Source organism: Calidris pugnax, unplaced genomic scaffold (assembly GCF_001431845.1).
Source record: "Calidris pugnax isolate Ruff unplaced genomic scaffold, ASM143184v1 scaffold4, whole genome shotgun sequence".
Taxonomy (NCBI): domain Eukaryota; kingdom Metazoa; phylum Chordata; class Aves; order Charadriiformes; family Scolopacidae; genus Calidris; species Calidris pugnax.
In genome coordinates, this window is record NW_015090781.1 from 3,688,185 (window position 1) to 3,704,644 (window position 16,460).

A 16,460-nucleotide genomic window follows, 5' to 3' on the forward strand; every position below is an offset into this window, starting at 1 on the left:
GGGTTTAATATTTTTCCTAGAACTTTTTTTTTTTTTTTTTTTTTTTTTTTTTAATAAAAAGGAGGAAAATAAAAAAAAAAAAAAAAAAAAAAAAAAAATAGAAGAGAATATATCCAGCCCCCAGTTCCTTTCATGACCCACGGTATCAAGATGCTGCTCCTTCTTTTCAGCTCGTGGGCTTTGCTCTCATGGTGGTTTAGGTCCTTATGTAAGCACACTGACCTCAGCTAACCTCCTCCTGATGTCCACATGTGTTTCTCTTGTGCCTTCTAGTACTGTGCCTTTGTCTGGTATAAAATCTCATGGTATAGATGCCAAAATCTAGAAGCTCCTCAAATTAAACTCATTTTGTTCTAGGAATTGAGGAAGGGAGGATTAGATCAGTAGGAATTTTGGCTGCGATGATACACAACAAGGCTGTTGTTGCTGTTGGTGTCATGTTTTGGTTACCTGAGCATCAAAGCCGTGCAAGCTCGTTGTTGATTTGGGTCAACTTCTATTTTTATTGCTCATAAACATCTCTTGATGTTCTTTCTTTTATTTAGTGGATAAGCTGTGGGTTAGCCGAAGCAGCCTGTTGGACAGGTGGAGTGATGGAGGAGACTAGTGAGGTGACAGTTTCTCTCCTGTGCCCTTTTGAAGGGCTCAATAAATTGTCCCCTTGAGGGTAAGGGAGAGGGAGGAAGGTGGGGTGGACACAAGTCATGTGTGGCAATGCAGAGCCTCGGAAGGAGACACTGAACAGGCCATGGCAGATGTTGGTCCTTGCTGTGGAGTCCCAGACTGAAGTGTACATCTCTCAAAGGAGATCTGGAATGACTCAGCAGCAGCAGCACCCAGACCCCACCGATGCCAGAAACCGGGGTCTCTCCTCCCCATCTGGTCTGGGATGGGGAGGAGGTCTGGGATGGGGAGGAGGTCTGGGATGCTGGACTGAGGTCTGGGGAGGACCTGGATGGTTGAGTTTAGCCAACCCAAGGTTTTGCGCTCCCTCTGCTGGCTGCATTTTTGCTGGTTGGTGCCGGCTCCTCATCCCTGAAGGAATGCTGAAATCAGTGGGGACAATCTTGAACAAACAGGGAAGTAATAAAATTAGCATGGCTCCTTTTGAGGGTTCTTGAACACTAAGGAAAAAAAATAATCCTTGTTGACCCTGCTGTGGAGGTGCAAGTCAGTAAGGAGATGAATTTCTTACACTTCTTTCCAAAAGGTTGTTAGTTGCCTTGGGAAGTGGAGGCACCAGGGAAATCACATCGGTGTAAAGTCACACTTCGGCATCTTTTGACTCTAGTGTGGAAGACTTGAACCATGACTAAGCATGACTTACTCTGTTTGCTTGCCTTAAATTTTATGTGAATTTTTTGTTCTGCATTAGCCCTAATAATGATAGGTCTCTCTCCAGACTCAATATTTTCTCTTCTTGTTGCCGCCTCTTCTCTCAACTTCAGTTTGCTGAAGTGCTTCCTTGATTTGTTTTTTAAACTTCTAGTTTGTTTCTCATCTCAAGCCACCACTTGTCCTGGTATCACAACCTTGTGCTCAGGTTAGAGCTTCACAGGGGTGTCAAAAACCATTTTGCTTTCTGGAGAGTTTTCTCTGTCAAGTGTTAAGTTTTCCATCTCTTCAACTCCTGCTTTGGATCAATACTTTTCCAGGGTATTATTAGCTTCCAGTTTTGGGAAGCAGCTTTTGTTTGTCCATTTACCAGGCTGAGATCAGATGTTCTGGCCAACACTGGGAACAGATTTGCCAGTGGTTGCATTTTACACCCCCATGGACCTTGGTTGTTGTCAGTCACAGCCATATCCAGCCCCAGTTCCCTACTGGCTGAGGACTGGGAAGCACTGGCACACTGTCCATAGCAAGGGAATCATTACTAATGTCCAAGGAGTTTCTGAAACTTCTCACTGCTCTTTAGCTTCACTCTTCTCATTTGCCTACACCTAGTAATAGCTCTCCCTAAATGTTCTTTCTTCCATTTACTTACTTCGAAAAAATCTGATTTTTCCCCAAGATTTCCACTTCGATAGAAGAGCCCTGAGTTGAAATGACCTTTTTCCTTACCCAAGTTAGTTCTGATTCCCAGCTCATTTTTTTTACTCATGGACCTATGGTGACTTCTCAGCTTCTGATCCCAGTTTGTTGCCAGGTTCAGTTTGGTTGCAGGTAAAGCCGCGGCAGGTAGAGGCTTTCTAGACCTATGCTCTCACTCTCAGAAGCAACAGCAAAGTCATTTAAGTTTGGCAGTGAGTTTTTCACCAAGGTCTGACCAGAATGGATGGAAGGGTAGGCAGCAACAGTTGAGTTGGAGCACGTACACCGAGCGATAGGCTGCTGGAGATGGAAAATGTTAGCTCATCGCTTCTCTTCCACCCGCCACGGGGCAGCGGAGAATTATTGAGTCCTTTCTAGGAGCTTCGTCCAGTCGAGTTTTCAAAGTTACAAGTAACTGAGCTTCTGCCATTTCCCTTGGGAAAGTATTCCTTACAAATACAATTCACTGTCAGGAAGTCATTCTGAAACTCTCCTTGATTTTTCCTTTTTTTGGTGTCCTCCCACTAAAATGGGCTTTAACACAAAGAGTCTATTTAAAGCGCTCCTTTTTTATTTTCCTGTGAAGGCTGATGTGGTTTCTAGTTAATGTTTGTACGAGGCTGTGAGCTCTCTGGTTTAAAGGCGAAGAATCCCCGTATTCCCTGTGGTCGCGCTGATACTTTCCCTCATTTCCTTGAGGGTCTGGATGAATTTCATGGGGCTGTATCAAATGAATGCTAGTTATTGGGTTCCCTTCCCAAATATATATTAAAAAACGGTGTGTTTTGCTGCTGAAAAGAGCAGCATCTGAAAAAGCCTGGTCTAGATTATGTTTGGGCAGAAGTTTTGGGTTTCTCTTGGTTCTTTTGTGTTGTGAACCCAAAGGCAGCGTGTCCCAGTTACTGTGGGGGGGGAGAAGGTAGCAGCCCGATTTCCCCACTGAAAATAATCGAAGTGCAAAAGCAAACAGTCTGAATGCAAATTTCTCCTAATAGAAGAAAGATTTAATGTCCTTGAGCTGTGCCGCAGGAACGAAATTTAGGAAAACACTTGTTACTTCGGTATAATTGCTTGCAAGCCGGCGCTGTTCTAGGGGGAATTGGTTTTAAATTATAGAGCACATGTTAAAATCGGTTGTTTTGCATAATGTAGTGTTGAACCTGTGAATCTCACTGACAGACCAAATTGTTTACCTTTATAGAAATCAGTCAAAAGCAAAACAGTTGCATCAGAATAAGCCAGGAGATTTTTCAGAAGCACAGATTGTTAGCAAATTCAAGGGCAGCTGAACACCTCCTGGGATTTTTCTCTCTCTCGTTGTGGGCATATTAAACAGTTTATAGCTTAATGTTCCTGTGCACTCACCAACAGCAAATGGACTCAGATTACCAGTTTTAACAAAAAAAATGGACTAGCCTGATTCTAGTTTTACCACAAAATGACTTAACAGGAATCTTCTGTTTTGTAAACGTTTACCATAGCTTCGATTTAGCGCTTAATTTACTTGTTAATAAATGGAGCCCGAGGGCCTTTAGTGAGATCTTCTTGCGTGGGGGAAATAACACGTACACATCTTCCCAGTTACGAAATTCATAAGCCTCCTTCTGCAGAAGTAGAGGCATCTCTAGTTCCTTACTCATGATATAAGCAAATACAGAGCCCCTGAGTTACACCTCTGCTGTTGGACCACTTATTTCCTGAGATCCCTCAGCTTTAAGGCTGTGCCCCAGTATTATAATTTTCTGCAGCGTGGGCTGGCTGGTAGTGTCATTTTGCTGTTACTTTTGGTCACATGGAGGGCCATATTGTGGCATTTCAGATCAGCATTTACGTATCATCATTACATACTAAAGTTTTGCAACTTTTTTTTAGGTTCCTAAGCAGAAATTCAGGGATGAAAAGTCAGAAATGCAGTTTGGGCTGGGATTTCAGTCAGGCTTCCCTCCGTCAAAGTCTCTGAGAATCACAGGATAATATAGGGAAAGACTTCTGAAGGTCACCCGGTCCAACCCCCTCCTCAGGGCAGGCTGCCTTTGGTGTTGACTTAGGTCACTGAGTTTTGAATACCTCCAAAGGTGGAGATTTCACAGCCCTGCTGGGCCCCTGTTCTGGTGTTTGATCACCCTCATGGGGAACAAGTTTTGCTTATCTAAGGAGAGTTTCCACTTTTGAAACTTGTGTCCATTGCCTCTTTTCCCATCAGTATCTAGCTCCAGGAATTAGGACAAGAGGAAACGGCCTCAAGTTGCACCAGGGGAGGTTCAGATTGGAGATTGGGAACAATTTTTCCACGGGAAGGGTTCTTAAGCCTTGGAATGGGCTGCCCAGGGCAGGGGTTGAGGCCCCATCCCTGGAGGGATTTCAAAGCCGGGTTGCCATAGTGCTTAGAGCCATGGGTTAGTGATGGGTTTTATCAGAGTTGGGTTGATGGTTGGACTGGATGATCTGAAAGGTCCCTTCCAACCCAGACAATTCTGTGATTCTATGACGTCAAAAATATTGCCATGCAGCATAAATGAGAGATGAAAACAACTGACCAAGCTCAACATCTGCTCTGGTCAGGGATGGTGCCTCAACCCCTGCCCTGGGCAGCCCATTCCAAGGCTGAAGAACCCTTTCCGTGGAAAATTGTTCCCAATCTCCAATCTGAACCTCCCCTGGTGCAACTTGAGGCCGTTTCCTCTTGTCCCATCGCCTGGGATTTGGGAGCAGAGACCAACCCCCCCTGGCTACACCCTCCTTTCAGGGAGTTGGAGAGAGCCAGAAGGTCTCCCCTCAGCCTCCTTTTCTCCAGGCTGAACCCCCCCAGCTCCCTCAGCCTCTCCTCATCAGACTTCTTCTCCAGACCCCTCCCCAGCTCCGTTGCCCTTCTCTGGACACACTCCGGCACCTCAGTGTCTTTGCTCTAAATGTATAGATACCTCTGGATCAAAGGGTGATTTTTTGGTTTTAATTTTTTTTTTTTTTTTTAAGGAATGTTGAAGGTATTGTAAGAGAATCAGCATTTCAAGCATTTGTTCCAGTGCTGTTCTGCATGGTCAGTCAATCACATGGACTCTCTTGAGCTCATTCTAGGTTCACTGACTCATGCGGATTTCACTAAGCATCTTCATGCTTCTTAATTAGCTTAATAAATTAATCAGAAGTTGAGGTACAGAGCAAAATCCAAGATTTTGAGCAGGGGGATGGGACTGGATTTGCTCTTAGCAAAACTCCTTGGTCCTTTAGCATGAACGTAGGTGAGAGATCAGCGTTTGTCACAAGTTGTCCCTGAAGCTGCGGACACGTAAAGCTCTTGCTGGTGCTACCCACCATTGCTGTAGATGGGGGAAACTGAGGCAGAAGGCAAATGCTGCCTGCCTGTGGCTTCAGAGGAGTTGTGAGTCAGAGCACTGCCCCCAGCTTTCTGCTAGGGCTGCTTATGGCACCTCATTCGGGTCATTTCTGCCTTTATCACCAGATCTGGCAGGGCTGCAGAACCACCTGCTTGCTAAATCTCATTGTATCAACGCTTAAACCAAGTGATTAAAGGAAGATTAATGTCATAGATGTACTATGGTTAGAGACTGTGGCCAGAAAATCAGTGAAGTATAGATAATTATTTATATATTTTCCATGCACACTTGCTCTCTCTGTTTAATTTGTGTTCTGCTCGCAAAGCCCTAGGACTAATAGAGACAATCCAGGTTTCCTTACCTGGGCGTTTACTTTATTCAGCTTCTTGTTGGATATGTATTGTATGTCCTTAGCAGTGGAAAATACAGTTGAAACCTCTCTTTCCCAGTTGAATAAAACAGTATGACAAATGCCAGTAGCCTGATAAAGTCTTTGAATAAAGCTGTAGCCAATTCCTATTTAAAACGCTCAGAGGAGTCATTATTTTACTCACAGGCCACTTTTAAAGTTGGGCACATGCTGTGTTGTGCTCTTTTATGAAGTATAAAGAAATCTTTGCACTCCCCTAGTTTTTTCTTTAGCCTTTTCTGCCTTAATTACTCCCCTGCATGGAGGGTACTTTGCAGTCAGCTGTGCAGCAGCCTGAGAGGGCAGCCAGTCTGGGAATGCATCTTCGTGCCACCTCCATCACCAGCACTGACACTTATTCCACTGTCTGATGATTTCTGGAAAATTATTGGATCTGGATCAAAATTAATTTACAGAGACCCAAGAAATATAGTTTTCACATCTGTTCTGTCTCATCAAGTGATTGCATGAGCATCGGAGCCATGCAAAGGAAGGAGAAGACTTCGGGAGCAAAAGGCAGCCTTGTAGAAGCAGCCCGATTAGATTGGCCTAAATTCATAAAGTGATGGGTTCTTGAAAGCCAGGAACAGGAAAACCCGACAGTCTAGAGGGAGCAAAGGTTAGTGCCAGCCTGCATTTGAAAATATATCTATTTTCAACAGATACACTCTCTGCAACATGTAATTTTAATAACAAAGGTAGAGCTGAACCTTGATTCTACGCACCCAAAAGTCCAATGACATTTGAAACTATGACAAGTTTCAATGGTCTCAATACTTTGGGTGATAAATAAAAAAACCTAGAAATCAGAGGTTATGGTAGAGGCAGAAAAAAATGTTTCTAGCCATCTTTTTCATTATAGGAAGTGCCAAATATCTGATACCCATCCATAACTAATTCCTTCTCAGCTCACTTTGCATAAGAGAGCAGCAGCTGGTACGGATTTTGGTCCCTTGTCTCACACCAGGTACTGGGGGTCAGCTCAGCGTGCAGAGGCTGCTAAAATGGGGAGAGTGTAATGTATTTTAATCATCCTAAACTCTTGGTGGAGACTGCTCCGATGGAAAGGGCACATAAGTGGTTTTGTGGCTGAAAGTCATCCACAGCTTCCCGTGGTGTTACAGCCCCTCGGGTCCATAAATCCATAAATCTCTCCCATTGCTTGTAGATGTGTCCAGGACTCTGCTGTTAGAAAGAGTTCACCTAGTTCAGCTTCACGGTAGGCAATGCAGAAGTGGAGGAGAAGCTGTAATTTGGTGATTCTGATCAAAGCAGAAACCCCCCAGTCGATAGCGCTGTTTGTTGGGGTTTTTATTTCACTCACTTGTACAGATCTGGGCACCCTGGGCACTTACAAATGTGTGAGAACAGTGATCCTTGGGAATTAGCATCTGAATGAGTGTGTGCAAATGAGCTCCTTTGGTCTGTGATAGAAATACTTCTTGAAGGTGTTATGCCTTTTGACTTGAAAACAAATATACTGATATCTGAAATAAATTACAATAGTTTAGTTTGTCCATGTGGCATTTTTTTTGTGCCACAGTAATTCTTGAACATTGTTATATTGATAGGATGTAATTGGGGTAGTATATTGTAGAGGAACAGCAATGATAATAGCACTTAGATCTTTTATCTTTTTATTGTCACCTTTTTTTTTTTTTAAATGCTGTTCATTGAGCAGTATTTAGAGCTGGAATTCTTGCAAAGAATGCGAAGAAATAAATCTGGCACAGCAAAAGACTTTCAGTACAATATGAGTGTTGATCCTTTAAAATCACAAATCATCTTTCTGTTAATTCACTGTAGAATAAGGTCTCCTCAAGATAAGACTCAGCAGTGCTGGGGAGTTGGTATTTAAAGTATGTCCATCTGCATCTAAACGAGTAGCTCCAAGACAATCAGATTATGCAGTAGTTACTTTGGTGAGAATATCGCCTAAGTGGAATGGAAACTTCATTTTGAGTCTAATATTAGACCCTGCTTTGGAAAATTCCTTTTAAATGATCACAAGCTGGGAATAGCAAAAGAATTTAACTTTCGACAGACAGCATTCACCAAGAATTTGTTTTTAACTGCTTATGTTGGGTCCCTGGGAAAGCAGATGTGAAAAACTTACCAAAGTGAATTGACTTGACCTGATGCAATGTTTATATCAGTAGTTGATAAGTTTTCCTCCCTCGACTAATTTGTTCAGGATATTTTCATTCTTTAACCATGAGTAAGTCTGGGTTGGAATAGTTTGAATGCTTGCTAGTCTAATAATCTGAATCTTAAACCACGCAGACGTTGTTGCCTATAAAGGGGTCTAAGCAAAGTTGAACTATTTTGGTTATCTTCCACGATGGGGAGAAGTATCGGTTTGGGGACTGGCAAAGAATTTGAGAGGACGTTGCTTACCTCCTGATAGTTTGGGAAGCATGTTGGTATCTGCTGTATTTATACTTCTAAATTCCACTTGTATGAGGTGAACCCTTTGAATACACGTTACTTTTTATGCGGCTTTACAGAGGTCCAGCTTTTAATGGCAGTGAGGGGAACTGGCAATCAAGGATATCAAAGCAGATTCAAAGGGTCATGATATTATAATTACAATGATTATTGTTATTATTATTCCTGTGGCAGATAGGACTTTAAGAGTTATAGAATACACTGTGAGTGATGCACAGCTCAGGGATCTTTAGAGCCACTAATATATCTCATCTTTGCTTTTTTCTTTGTTGATCAGACGCTGTCACTTTGAATATTTTAATTAATCAGTTCCTAAATAAGTTGTGTTCCCCCTCCCTGCGTGGAGCATGTCTAAATAAATTATTATAGAGTGAGGGAGGAGGAAAAGAGAAACTCGTGGAGTGGGCTGACTTCTTCTACCCTGTCCACGTGCTTCTGTGGTTTGGCCATTACTGCTGTTGTTTCCAAGCTTGAGGAGAACATCCTGGGGAACTCGCTGCAAAGGAGAGCTCCAGCCTGGCCTTCCTCTGCCAGTGCATGAGACAAGAAGTGGAACAATCATCAACAAGATAATATAATGAATCCAAGGCCAGGTTGACAGTCTCCCTGGGAAAGACGTTAGAAAGGGAAAGCTGATCTCTTTAGCTGTTCTCTTTCAGCGCGTTAGGGGGATTTGTGTGAGCCAGGAATGTTTTTCTCAGACAGAAATCAAACTATGATTTTAAGCATCTGTTAAACTTTGCCTCTTTTTTCATGAAGCCTGACACCAACCATTTTACCTTTTCATTTATAACTGTGTGTCTGTAATTCTGCTCTAATTTCTGATCTTTTGGGAATATCTAAAATGTCTAAATTGCTGATTTGTCTCCTTGCAGGCAAGTCTCACCTGGCCATAGTACAAAGAGTTAACAATGAAGGAGAAGGGGATCCTTTTTATGAAGTCCTGGGAATTGTCACTTTAGAAGATGTGATTGAAGAGATCATCAAGTCTGAAATTCTGGATGAAACAGATCTATACAGTGAGTAGAAATATTTGCACTTTGTTTTTAGATGCGAGGGAAGACTCCGTCAGCAGTTATGTCTGGTAGCTGTGTTTTGGGATGCAAGTTGCTGATTTAAAGTCTCAATGGTCAAATGACCTGCAGATCCCTTAGATGGTCAAAGCAGTTTTTATTTGCTCAGCATGGCCATCTCACTCCTTTGTGCTGTGTTAATTCAGAAACAGGACAGCTTTCTTTATTTGACCCCTCCATCAAGAAGGTGTACATCTGCAACAGTCTGATATCTCCTGATGGCTGTTCTCCACCACAGTGGCCTTGTCAAAACTTTTTGTTACAGTGCTCAGGACCTCCCACGTTTTCCCCTACCCTCTTTCTGCCTCAAGGGCCTGTAGTCCATGTACTTTAGGAAGAAGGCAGGGAAATACCATGCCTCAGGGAAGGGGAGTGGAGTCTCTTTATGGTCGCTTTCTGTCACTCATTTTTCAGGGCTGAAAACCAGCATGTCCTAAATAATTCCCCTGTTCATCACCCAGTGCAGCTCCTTCCTTCCTTCTTTTTAACGTACATTGAGGGTGACCATGCTGCAGGTTGAGCATTGGCTGGGACTTGAGACATCTGGACTCTTTTTTTTTTCCCAGTTTAGAGTTTGTCTGGTCTTTGGCCAGTTACCTAAAGTGTCTTTGCTTCTCTTCCCATCTGCACAATCTGGGCTGTGCATACTGGGCTTCCTTTCCGTCATTCTTCATCTCTCTTATCTCTACTTTGATCACTTGGTGGCAGATGCTATTTTTTTACGACATAAAAGTAGCACAAGGATGTTCCTAGATTCTATTGTAATAGAAATAGTGGAAATAATAATTATAAATATCTTTAACGCTGTTCAGCAGTGTTTTGCTTACTTTTTCTTCCCTTGTGAAAGGGATCTGAATGTTTCTACAGCGCCTTTTTCAGGCCAATGCAAGCATCTTCTCTGCTCCCTCCGAGCCAAGTGAACACTTTATACCGTGGGACAAATGTACTTCTACTTTTCCTAATAGATTGTTATTGCCTGAACTACTTTCTGTAGCTGGTCAGTATTTTACCAGTATTTATGTGCCCAAAGGTTCCTCTAAATCACAGTTGTGTTTTACAATATGCTAAACAGTCTAATTACTATGCAAATCACAGAAGTCCAGTTAGTATCGATTTCTTTGCAAACCTTTACAAATGAATTGTTGGACTAATCAGTTACCACAGAATGCTTTTGCAGGATTAATTCAGACTTCCTTTTATACTCCAAAAAGATCCTGTCTTTGTCTCATCACCTTTGAGGTCGGTCCATGGTTCTAGGAGTGAAGAGGCATTGCAGAATGCTTTTCAATGAGTTTTCCCCCTTCTTTGTTAAGAGAAACCACATAGATCATGCTGTGTTGTCCTTCAGGACAAAAAAAGCTTTGACCATTAATAGCATGTTAGAGGGCAAGGAAATGAGAATTTAATTTTACTATATGAGGGCTTCCTAGATTAACAAAATAGAGCTTGTGAACGTGAGTTCATTTGAAACTCTCCTTCCTGGGAAGGTTTTACTGTTGAAAATTCCTGGTTCAGAATAGGAGGGAAACTTCCTGAGCTTCCTGGAGGATGCAGGAGATTTTGAAGGGTGGCTCCTGTTACGTACCATGAAGATGAACTTCTAGTTTCTTTATGAAGCCCTGGAGTTCATTCCCCTATTTCGATTGAAGGAATTGCAGCAGTAAAGGAGAGAGCAGAAATCCAGAGAAGCTGCAAAGATCACAGAAAATGTGATAGGTTCTGGATTTGGTCAGATTGATGTGCTGTGACCACTTCCAGTTGGTGTAGTGATGGGAACATGCTTTGGGTTTACTGGAAGTACCTTATTGTCCATGATATGTTAAGGCAGCTCATTTTTTGATATTGATATCCGTATGTCAGTGCTACTAACCCCATCTAGTACTAGAGTTCTCTGATGCTGTTGATTGTAAGACCAAACTGGCTTGCTCAGCTCATACCAAACCAACTTTAAACCCTTGGACTGATCTGCTCTATGCTAGGTGTTTACTTAAAAGTAGACCTTATGAAAAACGTTGGCAGTGTTGTTATGCCTTTGTTCTGAAGTTTAAAAAAATGTTTTGTTTTGCTCTGATGGAAACTTGAAATTTGATGAAATGGCTGACCTTGGTGTTGGAGCTGTGCCTTTCTGCTGTTTCCATGAAAATCCATTTGAACTGTGTTAAGGTAGAAGCACTTGTAAATATACAGGTTTTGCTGAAAGCTGCTCTTACTGCTGAAGCTCTGCAGCTGAATTTCTCAAGGGTTGTATACCCAAGAAACGTGTGGTATGTCTTCAGGCTGCTCTAGTCTGCTGTGTCTTACGGCTTGCAGAGAAGTTAGGAGCAAGGAGAAGATGGGAGCAAGAAAAACTGTTAAATGTGTGTGACCTATCAACATCTGGATGGACCAAGTACTTCTGAGCATGAGACTTTGTACTGAGGATGCTGATGGGGTGGAGAGAAGAGGTTTTTGCCATGGCACAGGTGGGCTCTGAGTTTGTCTTGGCCAGTGTGACGATGAAGAGCTGTCAGTGCATTTGGCTCTTAGTATTGGAAAGCTGGAGGATGTTTTCATGCTTGACATACAAGAGGTGTCTGTCCTGCACTCCCATGGCCCTAACCGTGGTGGGAGACCGTTTCTGAGCCTTCTCAGAGGCACCAGAGAGAAAGCTCTATGTTCTGTGTTGGCCTCAGATTGCAGAGTCCACTTGAGGAACATTTTGTTCACCGTTCTGACCTGAGTTTGGCCAGTGGCCTGTCTTCTTTAGATCTTTCTAACTGAAGATGAGTTTAATCATCCCCTTAGTGCAACTGCAATGCTGCCATTTTTACACATACAGATTCAGAGAAGCTTTGTCCCACATAAAATCTGTGGTATTTCTACAAATGAAATATCTTAACACACCCTTGTGCATGTGTTCTGCGTGCTGCAGGCAAGTAGAAGCATAGGATTGTCATAGAATTGTCTGGGTTGGAAGGGACCTTTCAGATCATCCAGCCCAACCATAAACCTCACTCTGATAAAACCATCACTAACCCATGGCTCTAAGCACTATGGCAACCCGGCTTTGAAATCCCTCCAGGGATGGGGCCTCAACCCCTTCCCTGGGCAGCCCATTCCAAGGCTTAAGAACCCTTCCCATGGAAAAATGGCTCCTCATCTCCAATCTGAACCTCCCCTGGTGCAACTTGAGGCCTTTTCCTCTTGCCCCATTGCCTGTGACTTGGGACAAGTACCTGGTTGTAAGCACCAGCTTATGTTGCATTTTTACCTGCTCACCCAGATGCTGCTCAGTGGGTCTGTCTCAGACACTGTGACCCCTGGCAGGTCCAGGCTGCAGGGACATTGAATTTTACAGAGCTGCACTGCTGCAGCTGCAATAGCTTTCCCCTGATGGTTTGTTTTTAGCCTTGCAAGTCATTTCCCTGGGGGGAAGACCAGATCTCACCCTAACATCCCTATTTCCAAACAGCTGTCAAACCAGGTACGTTAAATACATGTGCTGGTAAACTCTGTATCACTGCTTCTGTTTCACATAGGGCTACGGGAATAAAAATTGTTTGCTCTAATAAGTATTTCTACTGTCATCCAGTGAAACTAGCAATACAGAAAAGGTTGTGCAACACTGATTTGTCTGGCAAGACCTACAGGTATTGGCAGAGTGTACATCAGTCTTCTGCACCAGGAGAGCAGAGCTTTGTGTAGATGGAAGCTAATCTTTAGAGAGACCAAGGCTGCTGCTTTTACTTTGTTGGCAATTAGGACTCTATTCTTGCCAACCTTCTGCTTTCTACCACCCGTAGGCTGCAAGAACCCCATCCTTCTGGGAAGCTATTTCAGGCTGGTTTTAGAACTTCAGGTTTAGTCCTGGTGCTTTTTTGTTAGTTGCCAAAACAGGTGTGATACACAGGGTGGCCTGGTTTTCCTGGCTAGAGACAGAAAGAACTGGCAAAAATAAGTTAGTTAATTCCTAAGCCCCCTTTCTTTTTTTTTAATAAATGAAACAAACTCATAGGCTTAAAAAGACCCATGCAGTGTGTGGGGTGTAGGCTGTCATTCTCTAGGCTGGAGCTCGCTGCAGATGTCTAACCTGGTTAGTACAGATCCTAAAGACAAAAGGACAAAAGGAAGCACAGGAAGAGAACAAGAACCCATCCCAGGATGATGTCCGGGGGCATTTGCAGCTCCCTTCTCTCTGCTGCCTCCCTGCCCACCTGAATGGGTGACCTGAGGTCTGAACTCCCTGCTCTGTAACCTTCTGGGTCCTTCAAGGAAGTAGATGCCATCATCCACGAAGATGATCAGAGGGCTGGAGCACCTTTCCTATGAAAACAGGCTGAGGGAGCTGGGATTGTTCAGCCTGGAGAAGAGAAGGCTCCGGGGAGACCTTATAACGGCCTTCCAGTACCTGAAGGGGCTACAGGAGAGATGGGGAGGGACTCTTTGCCAGAAGGTGTAATGATAGGACAAGGGGAAACGGTTTTAAATTGGAAGAAAAAAGATTCAGATTAGATCTCAGGAAGAAATTTTTTACTATGAGGGTGGTGAGGGCCTGGAACAGGTTGCCCAGAGAAGCTGTGGCTGCCCCATCCCTGGAGGGGTTCAAGGCCAGGCTGGATGGGGCTTGGAGCAACCTGGTCTGGTGGGAGGTGTCCCTGCCCAGGGCAGGGGGTTGGAACTCAATGATCTTTAAGGTCCCTTCCAACCCAAACCATTCTATGATTCTGTGATTTGTGGTGTTCTGCATCAGGCCTGGAAGCTCAGCAGTATTACAAGAGGGATCACAACCTTACTAGTATTTGGACCTATCCTCTTCTTGAAGAGACCTCTCCCGCAGCCCAGGAGCTCACAGTCAGCCTTAGGGCCTTTGATTTCAAGGAAAAATTTAAATATTCCCAGAGCCTGCTGAAGATAGTTAACAGTATTTGTTGATATCTCACCAGAAGTTATACCTGGGGTATTTCTCACACAGCACATTGTTCATGTCGCAGAACCAAGCAGCATCACTGCTCTGTGTAAGCAGAGATCACCTCAGCGTGCCAAGACAGCTCCAGTGTCAGGTCTCCATCTCGCTTACTGGAGAAAGGGCAGACAGGAAATACCTGCTCCGGATTCAGTTACTTCCGCCACCACCCAATCCTTGGTTCCTGTGTTTTCCAAGAAGCTCAGAAGATGTTTGGATAGCGAAGAACAATTAAGAGCACCCCTTACAAAAATAAGCCAAGATAATGGCTTCAAGCCATATGGCTGTGCTCTCACTGTGAAACATTTTTCTTGGGGGAAGGTTTCTTCTTCTTTCTTCTTCCTTACAAGCTGCCAAGGAAACAGTAGGAGGAATTGAAATCACCCATCGTTTGATTAGGAGCCTGAGTCTCTTACCTTGATGACTGATGCAGACAGAAAGATTTAAGGCATGCTCTCGTGTTGGGATGCTGTTTTCAGGTCCCAGAAGTGCACCACGGAGCCCGTGGTGGTACAGCTCATTCACAGAGCTGCTTTACTGTCCCTGTCCCGGGGCCAAAACTTGTACTTGTGTTGATTTTTGCCTCCCTGAAGAGAGCAATGAGCTCCTTGTGAGAAAGCATCTCAGCTACAGCATTGTGAAAAAACAAAAAATAAAATAGCATTCTCAGAGCGTTTCAGAAAAAACAGCTTCTGTTCTTCTTCCCTCTTACAAGAGGTAGGATGTAGTGAGAGCCTCTGGGAGACTTTTCACCTATTCACTTGCTATTGCTTTGCAATCCATCTTTCCTTTAACTACAAGTACAGATAAAGTCTCTTGGACTATATCCTTGGACTATATTGGACAAGGGATTGTTTTCAGTCTGTAACCACTCCCTTGGGTGGTTTCTATTCCTACTTTTGGAAGAGAAACCGCAGTCCCTGATGTAGTCCAGGTCCTGGCTAAAGTGCTACAAGCCTAAGAGGCTTCTGGTTTCAAAGAAGAAAAAGGGCACAGATCATCACGGTTCTTCTCCATGTGCTTGGGAACAAGCATCTCTGATTTTCTGATTTGCACTGCTCACAGAATGAGCTTTAGAAATCTAGAGTAGGTGGGTTACTGTCGGTACAGGGTTGCTGTTGGATCTGTCATAGTCTTGTAGTGGAGGCTTGTCAACAGGGAAGTTGAGAATCTAAATGTATTAATATCTAAATAGCCATGTGACTTGGGAAAATCTTGAAATCTATTAGTTACCACTATTGTGCATTTCCAAGCCCCAACTCAACTGCTTTTAGCCTCATGTAGTCTGTAGCATATATTTGGATACCTACAGGACTTCAAATCTCAGTGGCTTCCTTAATACGGTACGTCCCTTTAGTCATCTTTGTATGCAAAACTCAGAATCTGGCAGCACCTAACTGGGAGTATGGGTGAGGTTTCATGGTGTGAGCTTCACCTACAACTCTTTGTGTACTTGCCCACATTCTCTGCAGTGAATCAATGTACCAGAACTACCTGTGGGCCCTCAAAACTCCAGTCATTTTAAAGTGATGACTTTGGTTTTCTTGGTTTCTAGCAGTTTTACATATTCCAGCACCCTTAACTTAAGATCGTGCTCTTTCAAGAGGTATCACCTAGAAGGACACTCAATGCTTCCCAAGCTGTACAAAACCAGACTCCCACACAAGTGTACCCATTTCTGATAGTGGCTGAATCAAATGTTTAGTACCACATCCTACAAAGGACTCTAGAACAGAACCCACTGTTGTAAACAGAATCACAGAATCCCAGAATGATCTGGGGTAGGAATGGAACTCTGGAGATCATCTAGTCCAACCCCCTGCCAGAGCAGGTCCACCCAGAGCAGGTCCCACAGGAATGTGTCCAGGTGGGGTTTGAATGTCTCCAGAGAAGGACACTCCAACCACCTCTCTGGGCAGCCTCTTCCAGGTCTCTGCCACCCTCAAAGGAAAGAAGTTCCTCCTCATGTTGAGGTGGAACTTCTATGTTCAAGTTTGTGCCCGTTCCCTCTTGTCCTGTCCCTGGGCACCACTGAAAAAAGACTGGCCCCATCCTCCTGACACCCATCCTTGAAATACTTATAGGTGTTGATCAGATCTGCCTTAAGTCTTCTCTTCTCCAGACTCAAAAGACCCAAGTCCCTCAGCCTTTCATCATAGGAGAGATGCTCCAGACCCCTCATCATCTCTGTAGCCTCTGCTGTCCCCTCTCCAGCAGTT

The 16,460-nt window shown here is 43.7% G+C and overlaps 1 protein-coding gene across 2 annotated transcripts in view; it reads left to right on the forward strand.

Moving 5' to 3' along the window:
* CNNM2 (cyclin and CBS domain divalent metal cation transport mediator 2) overlaps positions 1 to 16,460 on the forward strand; it is a 125,854-nt gene that overhangs the window by 92,050 nt on the left and 17,344 nt on the right. For both annotated transcript variants that reach the window (XM_014960022.1, XM_014960012.1), the window contains exon 2: positions 9,102 to 9,245. In XM_014960022.1, the coding sequence (XP_014815508.1) occupies positions 9,102 to 9,245 (144 nt within the window). The remainder of the gene's footprint in view (positions 1 to 9,101; positions 9,246 to 16,460) is intronic.